At 44.8% G+C, this 13,065-nt stretch overlaps 2 protein-coding genes across 3 annotated transcripts in view; one reads left to right on the forward strand and one right to left on the reverse strand.

Moving 5' to 3' along the window:
• LOC102300034 (toll-like receptor 1) overlaps positions 1-6,916 on the reverse strand; it is a 10,220-nt gene extending 3,304 nt beyond the window's left edge. The window contains exons 1-2 of one of the 2 annotated variants that reach the window (XM_042225519.1): positions 6,782-6,916; positions 2,588-6,501 (exon numbers count right to left, since the gene is read on the reverse strand). In XM_042225519.1, coding sequence (XP_042081453.1) covers positions 4,032-6,501; positions 6,782-6,795 — 2,484 coding nt within the window. In that variant the 5' untranslated portion in view covers positions 6,796-6,916 and the 3' untranslated portion in view covers positions 2,588-4,031. The other variant, XM_005933812.3, reaches the window with a different exon arrangement.
• A 3,633-nt stretch (positions 6,917-10,549) lies between these two features.
• mkrn1 (makorin, ring finger protein, 1) overlaps positions 10,550-13,065 on the forward strand; it is a 27,199-nt gene continuing 24,683 nt past the window's right edge. Inside the window, exon 1 of the mRNA XM_042225528.1 lies at positions 10,550-11,058. Within this exon, the coding sequence (XP_042081462.1) occupies positions 10,550-11,058 (509 nt within the window). The remainder of the gene's footprint in view (positions 11,059-13,065) is intronic.

A 13,065-nucleotide genomic window follows, 5' to 3' on the forward strand; every position in this document is an offset into this window, starting at 1 on the left:
CTTTGGCCCGCCCCGTTTTTTCAGAAATCAGGAAGCGATGCGGCAGTTGTAGATGTGAGCAGAAATGGATAAAGAAACAGGTCTTTTGAACAGCAAGTTCCATTTTAAAGCAATGCCAGATGATTCTCTCAAGACCAAAGTAATTTGCATTTACTGTTGACGTGAACTGTGTTATCACCGTAGTACGTCCAGTCTCAAATACCACTTGCTAGTCAAGCACACAGCTAACCAGCTAACCACCACTGTAACCAAGATACACAACTTGTATGAAAATGAGAAAGCCAAAGTCGAGGGGGCTTTTGGGGCAGACCAACACGGTTGCACTCACCGGAGACTATTGGATTTCTCTAAGTAATCGCAGCTACCTTGGGTGTAACAGCGCATTATTTTTCACCAGAGTGGGAACTTCAGTCGCATGCTTTGACTGCTATGAAGACAGATGAGAGCAGGGCTGCCACGATTACGTCGACTATCAAAATCGTCAACGACTGATTTAATAGTCGACGCGTCGTTTGAAGCTTTGTAAAATCCCAAAAGACGCAGGAATAAGTAGCAGGATTTAAGAGTGTAATAACGGACTGAAACAGAAGATGGCAGCACTGCATGTACAAGGATGCCAGCTGCCGTTAAACCCCGAAGAAGAAGAAGCTGTGTCCGGTATCGTATCTGTGTCCAAATTCGCGAACCGTATCCTCCTGTGGTCGCATTTGTAGGCCGATTACGTTACAGTGACACGACGAAGGCTGTCCAAATTCAAAGACTCCAACAAATGCGTCCTTCATTTTCCCCAGATTTGAAGGATGGGTCGGGTGTGTCCTTCGTGGCCCAACCGATCCCAGAATTCATAGCGTGGTCCAGCTCAGTTTCCAACAATGGCGGCAGCTAGTTAAGTGTGCCTATGCCAAAAGGCACACTTATTACTATTGCTCGGATTTATTATTATTATTATTATTAAGTGTGCCTATGCCAAAAGGCACACTTATTACTATTGCTCGGATTTATTATTATTATTATTATTAAGTGTGCCTATGCCAAAAGGCACACTTATTACTATTGCTCGGATTTATTATTTTTTATTATTTTCCTTTTTCTCGCCTGAAATTTTCGCGTAACTCATCCCACAGTTTTGACACAAGCTTCATATATGTTATATCATTTTGTGCGGCTGGATCAGGAATGGTGTGCTATGACTTTTGGTGTTTATTACTTCTATAGTTTTTTAAATATGAATATTTTAATGCAAGTTTTTTCCCATTGAAATGAATGGGACGGAAAGTGAAACTTAACTTGAAACGAAAGTGAAACTTAATTTGTGGAGTGTTGGCTCACTCACTTCATTTGTGGTGTGTTGGCTCACTCTAGTGGTATGCCAGCAGTAGTACGGCCTGTCTACCCTTATTTGGATTTTTTTTTGGAGCCGTATGAATGGCAAACTACACTCATTGGCAGCGGCATAGGCACACTTAAAATTTCTTCAGAAATTTTCGCTTTCTAGTTAGTTTTAATGTTACTCTTATTATTCTTTCTGGGTCACAAAATAAATGTTTAACATATTTTCAGGCGAGAATGTAGCTGTGTAAACCTCAAATATCTGCTCAGTTTATCAAGACAGGCCGCTAGAAAAGCTGCAACCGCCAAGTACCTGCAGAGGATCAGGTAAGTCCTGAGAAGTTAGCTGAACGGTAAGAACAAGATCCAGGCTATCAACACCTACGCCCTGTCCGTTATCAGGTACTCTACCAAGATCTAGCAGCAGGGCATACATGGAACGCCATAACCAAGTGGCCGGCATAGTGTACAGGAACATCTGTGCCGAGTATAACCTGGAAGTCCCGAGGTCAAAATGGGAGATGCCCCCAAGGGTGGTGGAGAATGACCGAGCTAAGATCCTGTGGGACTTCCAGATACAGACGGACAAAATGGTGGTGGCTAACCAACCGGACATAGTGGTGGTAGACAAACAGAAGAAGACGGCCGTAGTGATCGATGTAGCGGTTCCGAATGACAGCAATATCAGGAAGAAGGAACACGAGAAGCTGGAGAAATACCAAGGGCTCAGAGAAGAGCTCGAGAGGATGTGGAGGGTGAAGGTAACGGTGGTCCCCGTGGTAATCGGAGCACTAGGTGCGGTGACTCCCAAGCTAGGCGAGTGGCTCCAGCAGATCCCGGGAACAACATCGGAGATCTCTGTCCAGAAGAGCGCAGTCCTGGGAACAGCTGAGATACTGCAGGACCCTCAAGTTCCCAGGCCTCTGGTAGAGGACGCGAGCTGGAAGGATAGACCGCCCACAGGGCGAGAGGGGATTTTAATTTTTTATAATTAAATTAATGAACTCCTTAAACACTGTACTAAGAAACTGAACAAACTGGAAAACTTTAAGGCCACGTTGGCCAGAAAAAGCATCACTGAGGCTTGCCTGTGGACACCTCTCTGTTGAGGAGGATGACTCTAAAAAAAAGTCTCAACATGGGTGATAAGTAAATGCAGCTTTTAAGGCAGCTGTTCCAAATAGCTTCCATCCTGGAAAGCCACTGGCTACTGTCAGCCCTGCCTGAAGTCAGCAGAGGGTAGCCTGTAACCTTTGTGCTCCGGAGCAGTCTGTCACAGCGTAGCTCGTGTTCCCTCACATACTGGTCTATTAGATGTTCATGCAGTTCGGGATGTTGCTTCGGCTGAACAATCGTGCATCTTTATTGCCTATTGTAATTTTACGCTGTTAGGTTATTTTGTGGCAGTGTTGTAAGAATCCCAAATCCAAACAGTTGAGGGCAGACCCTGCTGTACATGAAGATTTCTCTACAGATGTCTCAGTGTTCACTTTGCAACACACAGCTGCTGAGCTGCTGGGGCTCAAGCGCAGTTGTCTTTAGGGAATAGATGTTTGTTTTTTCTCACCTTTATAAGATACTGACAACCAGTATGTTACCGTTGTATATAGTGTATCTTACCTTTTTTTCATTGGTTGTACTTATTTGTATTTTTGTATTTCCTTCTGATATCTGTACCTGAGCTTAGGTAATGCAAACATTTCCCCGTCGTGGGATCAATAAAGTCTTATCTTATCTTAACTTATGTCCCAAAACACTATTTTACACAGCATGCATCAAAAGAATAGTATTGAGCTCTCAGAGGAAATATGAAAACTCATACATTTTTAATAAAATGTTTATTTAACAAACAAACAAAGTAAAAGATAGAAAAGATAAAATAATAATCTACTGATATCAGTTTCTATAAAACACCTAGTTAGTGACTACATAACAGCAGTTGTACCTAGCATAACATATATTTATTCACACGGACAAAATTCAGTCTTCTAAAGTCATTGTGGTTACAGTCGTTTCTACAGTTTGTACAACGGCAATGATGAGTAACGACTGCCAATGTAAACTGAGAGCAAAGACATGATACAGAAATAGCCCTCGTTTCTTTTTCACTCATTTTATACGCCTCTCTGCATTTAATCATTAGTGATTATTAATCTCTGCCTCTCTTTCACACTGCGTCTTTGTCCTTTTCTTCCTCTCCTAACCCCGATATTTGCCCCTCCCAGAGCCTGTTTTTACTAAAGGGTTCTTCCTGTTAAAAGGGAGTTTTTCCTTCCCACTGTCACCAATTGTTTTCTTGGGTTTTCTTTGTATTATTGTAGTGTCTCTACTTTAGAATACAAACCATCTTGAGATGACTGTGATTTGGTGCTATATGGACAAATACGTCACCTGTGCTGTACAGCATCATCATTCCTTGCTGTGTGTTGCAAAGTGTCATTAAAAACAGTGGATGGAGACACAAAGACAAAGCCACATCAGAACAGACACCACATTTCTCTGCATGCAAAATACAAATGATCATTGAAATACTGAAATATTTCAGATTTAATATTGACCAGTTATTGATTATATTTATATTTATATTTATATTTATAATGGTTTGTTTTCATTTTTTTCATTGACAAAAATCATTTTTTATCATCAACCCAAACCTGTTTCATATGTGCACATTTCACGCTTGAATAAAATAGTTTCGTGACTTACATTTGGTCTGCAAACAGAGGTACTGTATCTGAAATGGCCAGTGCAATGTCTTTCAGAACAACAGATTTGTCTGCAATATGCAGCGTGGATTTCAGGCTTGCCCAGAAAGTCTGCTGCTTCCTGTCATCTTTTGGCCACTCAAGGTATGTCTGCTGCCTCAGCAAACTTCTGAGTCTCAAATACTTCTTAGGAAGAGAGTCTGTCGGAATGGGCTCCAATAATATGAAGACCAGTGAGTCCCGATGGACACTGATGGCTCGGTGCTGAGCGAAGAAGAGCTCGTAGTTGCACCATTCGCTTTGCACAAAGTGTTTGGAGAGGACAAACAGCGTCTTGTAGCTGGACTCAACACAGTTGATGATGTTGTCTATGATCCACTCTCCAGGGACAAAGTCTCTCTCGTGGACACACAGGGAAAATCCAGCACCTTCCAAAGTGGGAACCAGGTGGGTGTCCACCCAGTCAGAATCTTGATTACTGTAGGAAATGAACGCATGATAACTAAAGGATGCATTGTTCAAAATATTGGAACGTTTCTTGCCTCTCCTTTTCATCCTGATCCAGACCCATAACATCTTTGTATACCATGCTCCATCACATTTATGAAAAACCAGACCTACGGCTGCAGATATAACTATTAGCACAGGCAGCGCAACTGCAGCTTGAAGCCACATCTCACACGACAGCTTACTGGGTTTGTACTCTGACAATGGCAGACCTGCAAATGACAGTGGTGTGTTACATGTATAATCTAAGGGCCAGTCCATTAACAAGGACTTGTTGAAAGCAGTGATGAACCAATAGGAGTCACACGAGCAGACAAACGGATTGCCTCCAACTTTGAGTTTCTGAAGCCTGGGAAGCCCTGCCAAGACCTCTCTCGATATAGATGTGATAGCATTCTGGTCTATGTGAAGACTTAGCAGAGCTGGGACACTAAGATCTACCGGGATAACCTGGATGCTGTTGGAGCTAAGTGTAAGATGTGTCAGCTTGGAAAAGCGAGTCAGATCCTTTTGCATTATGGACGTTATTCCTGTCTTTGACAAGTCAATCTTCTCAAAGTCTGATGACAGATATGCAAAGACACTGTTGCCCAGGTTGTTGTTTCCAAGGCTAAGCTCAGTCAGCTGAGCAGGCCAATAGCAGTCCCCATCCAAGTGGATGGAGTTGAAGCTGAGATCCAGAGACTCTAGTGAGTTCATCTGATGTGTCTTCTGAGAGATAAAGGAAAGACTGCTGAAGCGGTTCCTGCTTAAAGACAGCTTCCGCAGTTTGGGAAAAACAGAGCTGTTTGAACACGGAGTCCACCAGAAGCCCGACTCTGTCAGCAGGTTATCTGACAGATCAAGAATCTCCAATGATGGCAGGGCAGTCATGACTCTGCAGGGTAAAATATTCATTCCAGTCCCAGAGAACTTTAAATAGGTCAGTCTGGAGAAGGCCTCAAAACTCATGTTTATCGTGGGATATCTGTATTGATAATGATTCACACCATTAAAGATAACTGAGGAAAGATTGATTGTGTGATTAATGGGTGGTAAATTAAAGCCATCTGGTGTATCCTCATTGTAAGTGATGTTGACAAATGAGAGCTCGTGGAGAGGGGAAAGCCACACGTTCTTCATGAACACCACCATAAACGTGCTGTTTATCCAGGTGTTTTCTAAGGTGAGATTCTGTATAAAAGGCATTGTTCTCAGGTTCTGAAAAGGGTTGTCACTCACATTGCAGCTGTCTGGAAATAGAGAGATGAATCGCAACATTTTTGCTTGTGTCACATTCAAGTCCGCAAGGAGGTTCTCAAACATCCCAAAGGTTCCACAAAAAGATGCAAAGAGGGACAGTTTTTTGAGAGACTTGATTTTTGCAAGAGAACCAGATTCATACTTTTGCCAGTGAGTTCCTGCTCCCAAAGCCAGATGCTGAACAGAAGCATTCATCAGGGCATCAAAGTCACCGTAGCTCACTGACAGAGCAGCTGTACTACCCAGAGACAGGAAGTCTAGCTTTGTGAAGTTCTGAAAGGATGCCGGTAATTCATAGCTGGTATACAGGTTGTTGGCCAGATCAAGAATTTTCAGCTGTTTCAAGGAAATGTCAGGGATGAACGCTAAGTCATTGTTAGATATGTTGAGAATTTTGAGTGCTGGTGTGTGGGTGAACACTGTGGCTGAAATCTCCCGAAGTCCACAGTGAGCTGCTTTCAAAAAACAAAGCTGGGATAGTCCAGAAAACTCAGTTCCTTCCAGCGTTTGGATGACGTTGTAGGAGATGTCCAAATACTGTGTTTCGTTGGAAAGACTTGATGGAACACTGGTGATGTTTTGATGTGAGAGGTCTTTGACACCTCGCATTGATGTGACGCATAGTTTGAATCCTTCGTTATTTTCCTTAATAGCTGTGCAGTCCGGTCTCATTAGGGACACGATGACTATGGTCCCAATCAAAACAGCCACAGATGTGCTGAAAACACCAACATAAGAGAGGTCATTCAAAGACACGACCATTTACTGTGCAGGAATATCTTAGCACAACTATGTTTCCAAAAAATAGCACCGCCTGAAATGTAAATAAAAGTAGAATGCACACCATTTAAAGTTCACAGTAAAGTATGCGGACATAATAAAATATTTTGAATATGATTCCAGCATCAAACAGAGAATTTGAAAATCATTGCATTCAGTTTCAAAGCTGTACAATAAAATAGAAAAATAGATGTACCAGAGATGAACATGTACATTACCTTTGTGGAGACATAGCTTCAGCTTCGACTATGACAAATTCAGGTCTGAGCTGTGAGTACTTTTATCCTGCTCTTAAAAGAAACTGTTCCTCTTTTTCCTCTTTCAAATTCCTCTTTCTCTCTGGTTCCTTTCCGTGACTTTCCACTGAGAAAGCAAATGTTATGTCTAAAGCTTACGCAACTGACAGGAGAAAAAAGTATTTCCTCAGAGGGTCTTTCCAATACTATGCAAAAGTCTCAAGTATAATTTCATTTCCTCATAGTTTGCTAGGAAAATGAAAAATGGGTGCAACAGTTTATTACAACATGTCCAACCATATATGGAAGCACAGTGTAAAAGGCAAAAACGGACTTTTTACAATTCTTATGAACTTGACATTATTTGATATATTTAAAGTCATATTTGATATGACTCCCTTTATTCTTCAATACAGCCTGAAATCTTTTTGTAATTTCTTTGAGAACAGTTCTCCAGCCTTCTGAAAGGACACGTCTAAGCTCTTCTTTAGATGCTGGATGCATTTTGTTCCACGTCCTACACCGCTTAAATACTTTTGAGCTCTGGACTCTGGGAAGAGTCCTTGATTAGTTCCACTGTGTGGTTTCCTATACAGCTTTGATTCCGATCATTGTTGAAAGAAGAAGCTGTTGCCAACCAATGGTTTATAGACAGTATTGTGTAGTCGGTCAAAATCTGACTTCTCTGCATCTACAATTCCTCACATTTTGACAAAATACCCAACACTGCTGGCTGAAAAGCACTGTGCTGTACAAACAGCCATAGACACTCTTGACTACCTCCGTACATACATTACAGTCTAAGGAGCTTGGAGAGAAAGTGACTGGACTTCTTTAAGATGTTTTAACTCTTCACTTCTTCCGTTTTTTTTTCTATTTCTTGTGGATACAGTTTTTAAATGCTGCAGATATTTTTTAAAGCCCTCCACTTCTTCTTTAGACGTTTACTTGTCCTGTTTCCCCAGTTTATTAACAGCACACTGCACACCACGCCGAGATCTACCAAGTTTTTGGCCAACAGCACTTTGAGAATCACCTTGTTGGTGCAAAAATGCTATTTTATACTCGTCAGTCTTCAGCAACAGACTGCTTTCCTTTATGATAAAGCAGATAGTTGCAGTGGGTCAGGTGACCCTGGATCCTCCCTCAGCTACGCGACGATAGACCGAGGTACTTGGGGCCGTTTGATGCTTGGAGTGTTTCTTTTTCACTCACCATACGTTTAAACCACTGCAATGAATCATTACCTGTAATTTTCTGGCCTTCTTCTACGAGTATGCAGAGTGAAACAGGAGGTTGATCAGCAGTGATACTGGCACTGTACCAGTCAGCTGTGGTGACTTCTTAGCCTATCCTTTGCTCATGAGCTCAGCTGGGCTCCCACCCTTGGCCCACGCACCTGCTGTGAATCTACCTGTTTACCTGGACTTCTGGGCTATTTAAGCTGAGGGCTCAGCTTAAATAGCCGCTGACGAGTTACTCGAGTTACTCTGTCAGTACAGCTCCAACCCTGTTTCTCGTGTGATTTCTCTGTTTATGCTAAACGCAGTTCTCCTGTGCATAGATTCTCGGACTCGTCCATAATCCTGATCTGTTTCCCTGCGTGGCATGGAGTGGAGTGGAGTGAGAGTGAGTGTGCTGGAAACAAATACAAAAGGAGCGAACGAGCGCAGCATGTTTTGGACTTTCTCCCCTTTTCCCTTGGACCATTGAATATCACTGCCCTGTACACTTTATATACTTTCACGTGGTGTTTTGTAAAAAAACTTGTGATTGCTATTCTAGTTCAGCTGGTCTGCGCCTGAGTCTGTTTTCACCTGCGTGACACAAACAGGTTAGCCACTCGAAGCTTCACCGTATAATCACATATACTTACATTGTCCACTGTGGACATATGATTAAGTGTTTAACATGAGATCTTTGTGAATTAAGATGTGCTGCTCTCATGGAGACACAGGAAGTCTGCTCAGGTGTGTCAAACACATCAGTATCAACAACATCAGGGACAGTGTTACGGCTCACACTGCAGGGACACTGTGTTTTCACCTCTCTCTCTCTGTTCACACACACACACACACAGATAAAGGCTACGTCCACACTAATGCGTTTTCGTTTAAAAACACTTCGTTTTCACTCCGTTTTGGCCTCCTGTCCACACTGAGACGCGTTTTGCAACTTTGTACTTTTGTTTTACTCGCAGCAACGGCTCCACCTCATTGTTAGTCCATTTAAAAAACTCGGTGCTTTTCCTCGACATTTTGCTGGAAAGTAAATAAACAGCAGACAGAAATGAGGCAGGCTGAATCTTCTTGCGTTTCACGCATGCGCAGGACTGGAACGTAAGCGTTTTCGGCTGTTTCATTTTTTTCTTTTTTTCCCGCCTGTCCCGTTTGGATCTTTTGTCATCAGAATTATTGTCTAAAGGCAAAGAAAGATGCCCAACAGATTTACTTTACCAAGTGGACCATCCCGGCCTGGCCGTCCATTTGATTGGCCTTTGTTTTTATTGTTTATTTTATTTTATTTTCAGTTGTTACATACGGGACAGATATGACTGGGAAAAGGGAGAAAGAAAGAGAGGGAGGGAAAGAAAAACAGCGGGGAAGAGGAACAGTGAGAAAGGGCACAAAACAAAAAATGGTAAATGGCCTGTATTTGTATAGCGCTTTACTTGGTCCCTAAGGACCCCAAAGCACTTTACACACCCAGTCATTCACACACTGGTGATGGCAGCTGCCACCCTGGGGCGCACTGACAGAGGCGAGATTGGCATAGAATATGGGTAAAACGCGCATGCGCAGTGCCTTTGTTTACATACGCACATGGCGGCGACGCAGAATGAGAAGAGTGAAAGTGGATCGTTGAATGAAACAGATGAACCAGAACTGGTTTGTAAAAATGCTGCAGCTTCACTGGTGTGGAACTGGTTTAGCTTTCGTCCGTCAGATACACAACAAAGCACTATTTTTGGTAGCGCATGCTAGCGGGCCGTCGTTATTACCGTGTTGTTTGGAAAATACGGCGCACTTAAAATCAATCCTTTGATTTTTCTGAAAGTCGACAGAGCCCCTTATAATCCCGTGTGCCTTATGTATGAACTCTGGTTGTGTTTACTGACCTGCGAAACGATTTTATGTGCACGGCGCTCGAAAATCTGTCAAATGTTTCAGTACGACTTTGCTAGCTACGAAGCCGCACCGCTTGATGGATTGTCGGAGCATTACGGCTATCGTAGGCGGAGCCTCGCGGAGTGATACGTACTGTGCTTCAACATAATGTTACCTATTGTGTGTGTATAACCTCTTAGTTTTGTGGATATTATACATGGTTATGCTGGATACATGCATATAATGCATGCAGCCTCGTCGCGAGCTCCCCCAAGCAACAGCTTTTTTCTGTGTTTAATTTTACTTTTCCTTCATTTTTTCACGAGCAGCACTTGTCTCCTTGTGTACGACCGACAAACCTTACTGGACATAAAAGACGGTCTTTCTTATAACTTTCCGGAGTTCAAGTTTTGCAACACGGACGCTCCGTTTGCAGACCCCCCATTCATCTCACCTGAGACGCCTTTGTTCTCTGGCCCTGGAGGCCGCAAACGCCGACGCAGAGGGAGAAGATCTGGCGTTCTGGTTCGACTGAGACGGCGCACTAACAGACCACCGTTACCCAGTTTATTACTGGCTAATGTGCAGTCTCTGGAGAACAAGCTGTGCGAGCTTCGGGCACGGATCTCATTCCAGCGAAGAGATGCGGGACTGCTGCGTGATCTGCCTCACAGAAACCTGGCTATCGGACAAGGTACCGGACTCCGCAATACAACTACCGGGGTTCTCCGTGCATCGCGCAGACAGGTCACAGGATCTTACTGGGAAAAGCAGAGGCGGTGGTGTGTGTTTCATGATCAACAACAGCTGGTGTGATTATGCGAACGTGCACCCGGTCAAATCCTTCTGCTCACCGGACCTGGAGTACCTGATGATTAAGTGCCGGCCATTCTGGCTACCGAGGGAATTTACAGCAGTGATTATTACGGCTGTTTACATTCCCCCACAAGCCGACACTGACCGAGCACTCAGGGAACTGTACAGCGCGATCAGCAGCGAGGAAACCGCACACCCAGAGGCAGCGTTTATCACAGCCGGAGACTTTAATAAGGGAAACCTGAAGAAAGTCTCACCCAAACTCCACCAACACATCCATTTCAACACTCGTGGAGACCGGCTACTCGACCACTGCTACACCTCTTTCCGGGATGCGTACAAAGCCTCTCGGCCAATCAGATCACTGCTCCATCCTGCTCCTGCCCGCCTACAGGCAGAAGCTGAAACAGGAAGCTCCAACCCGGAGGGCGGTGCACTGTTGGACGGACCAATCGGAGTCTGCGCTGCGGGACTGTTTTGATCACGCGGACTGGGAAATGTTTCACGTGGCTGCTAGGGACATTGATCGAGTACACAGACTCAGTCTGTGGATTTATCAGGAAATGCGTGGAAGATGTCGTCCATCAACAGTACTCATCCCGAACGAGTCCCCACGCGAGACACCGCTGTGGACACAGATCAAACACATTACCTCCAGAATCACAGCAAACTGCGACGGTGAGCACATGCCCTGAATGCAGGGACTAACACGATACAGACTTTAGGGAAAACCAGCACACCGCAGACCACGGCCTCTCTGTGTGAGGATCTAAACGTATTCTACGCTAGATTCGACCAGCGAACACCATGAGACCGGACAGTGTGCGCACCGCGGATGACGTCAGTGCGCACACTGTGTCTGAGGAGGATGTGCGGAGGTGCTTCAGGAAGGTGAACGCGCGCAAAGCTACTGGTCCGGACGGGATTCCCGGCCGCGTCCTCAAGTCATGCGCGGCTCAGCTGGCTGGAGTGTTCACGCACATCTTCAACCTTTCCCTCTCTCTGTCTGTAGTCCCAGCCTGCTTCAAAATGGCCACCTCGTCCCTGTACCCAAATCCTCCACCATCTCCTCATTGAACGACTGGCGACCTGTAGCCCTGACCCCCATCGTAAGCAAATGCTTCGAGAAGCTGGTCAGGGACTTCATCTGCTCTGCACTACCCGACTCACTGGACCCTCTACAGTTCGCATACCGCCACAACAGGTCCACTGATGATGCCATAGCCCTGACACTACACACTGCCCTGTCACACCTGGAGAAGAGAGACACGTATGTGAGAATGCTGTTTGTAGATTACAGCTCAGCATTCAATACCATCGTTCCCTCGAAGCTGGACAGGAAACTGCAGGATCTAGGACTGAGCAGCTCCCTCTGCAGCTGGATCCTTAGCTTCCTGTCTGACAGACGCCAAGTGGTCAGACTGGGCAGCATCACCTCATCCCCCATCACACTGAACACTGGTGCTCCACAGGGGTGTGTACTGAGCCCTCTCCTGTACTCACTCTACACCTACGACTGCACAGCCACTAACAACTCCAACATCATTGTGAAGTTTGCGGACGACACTACAGTGGTGGGTCTTATCACCAACGGTGATGAGACGGCTTACAGGGAGGAGGTCAGCGCCCTGACCCACTGGTGTCAAGACAACCACTCACCATCAACGGCGCTGCTGTGGAGAGAGTGAGCAGCTTCCGTTCCTTGGAGTACATCTGGCTGAGGATCTTACGTGGTCAGTACACACAAACAAAACAGTGAAGAAGGCGCAGCAGCGCCTCTTCTTTCTCAGGAGACTGAAAAGATTCGGCATGAGCCCCCGCATCCTCAGGACCTTCTATCACTGTGCCATTGAGAGCATCCTCACTGGATGCATCACCACCTGGTATGGCAACAGCACCGCCTACAACTGCAAAGCTCTCCAGCGAGTAGTGCGGTGCTCTGAACGGATAATTGGAGGTGAGCTTCCCTCCCTCCAAGACATCTACAGGAAGCGCTGCCTGAGGAAAGCGGGGAGGATCATCAAGGACCCAGTCACCCCAGCCATAAACTGTTCAGACTGCTTCCATCAGGAAGGAGGTTCTGCAGCATCCGGTCCCGTACCAGCAGACTGAGAGACAGCTTCTTCCACCAGGCCATCAGACTGCTGAACACGTCATAGACACCTCAGCTTCACTACTGGAACTTTAACATTATGCACTCCAACTGTACAGTAATGCCACTGTTTTGCACATGTCTCAACTCTGTATATTTTATATATTTTATTTATTGTTTACTCTATTTAATTTGTAAAATATGTGTACACACACACACACACACACACACACACACACACGTAGAAAAAT

Source organism: Haplochromis burtoni, unplaced genomic scaffold (assembly GCF_018398535.1).
Source record: "Haplochromis burtoni strain Fernald_Lab_line unplaced genomic scaffold, NCSU_Asbu1 Contig_173, whole genome shotgun sequence".
NCBI classification, from domain to species: Eukaryota; Metazoa; Chordata; class Actinopteri; order Cichliformes; family Cichlidae; genus Haplochromis; species Haplochromis burtoni.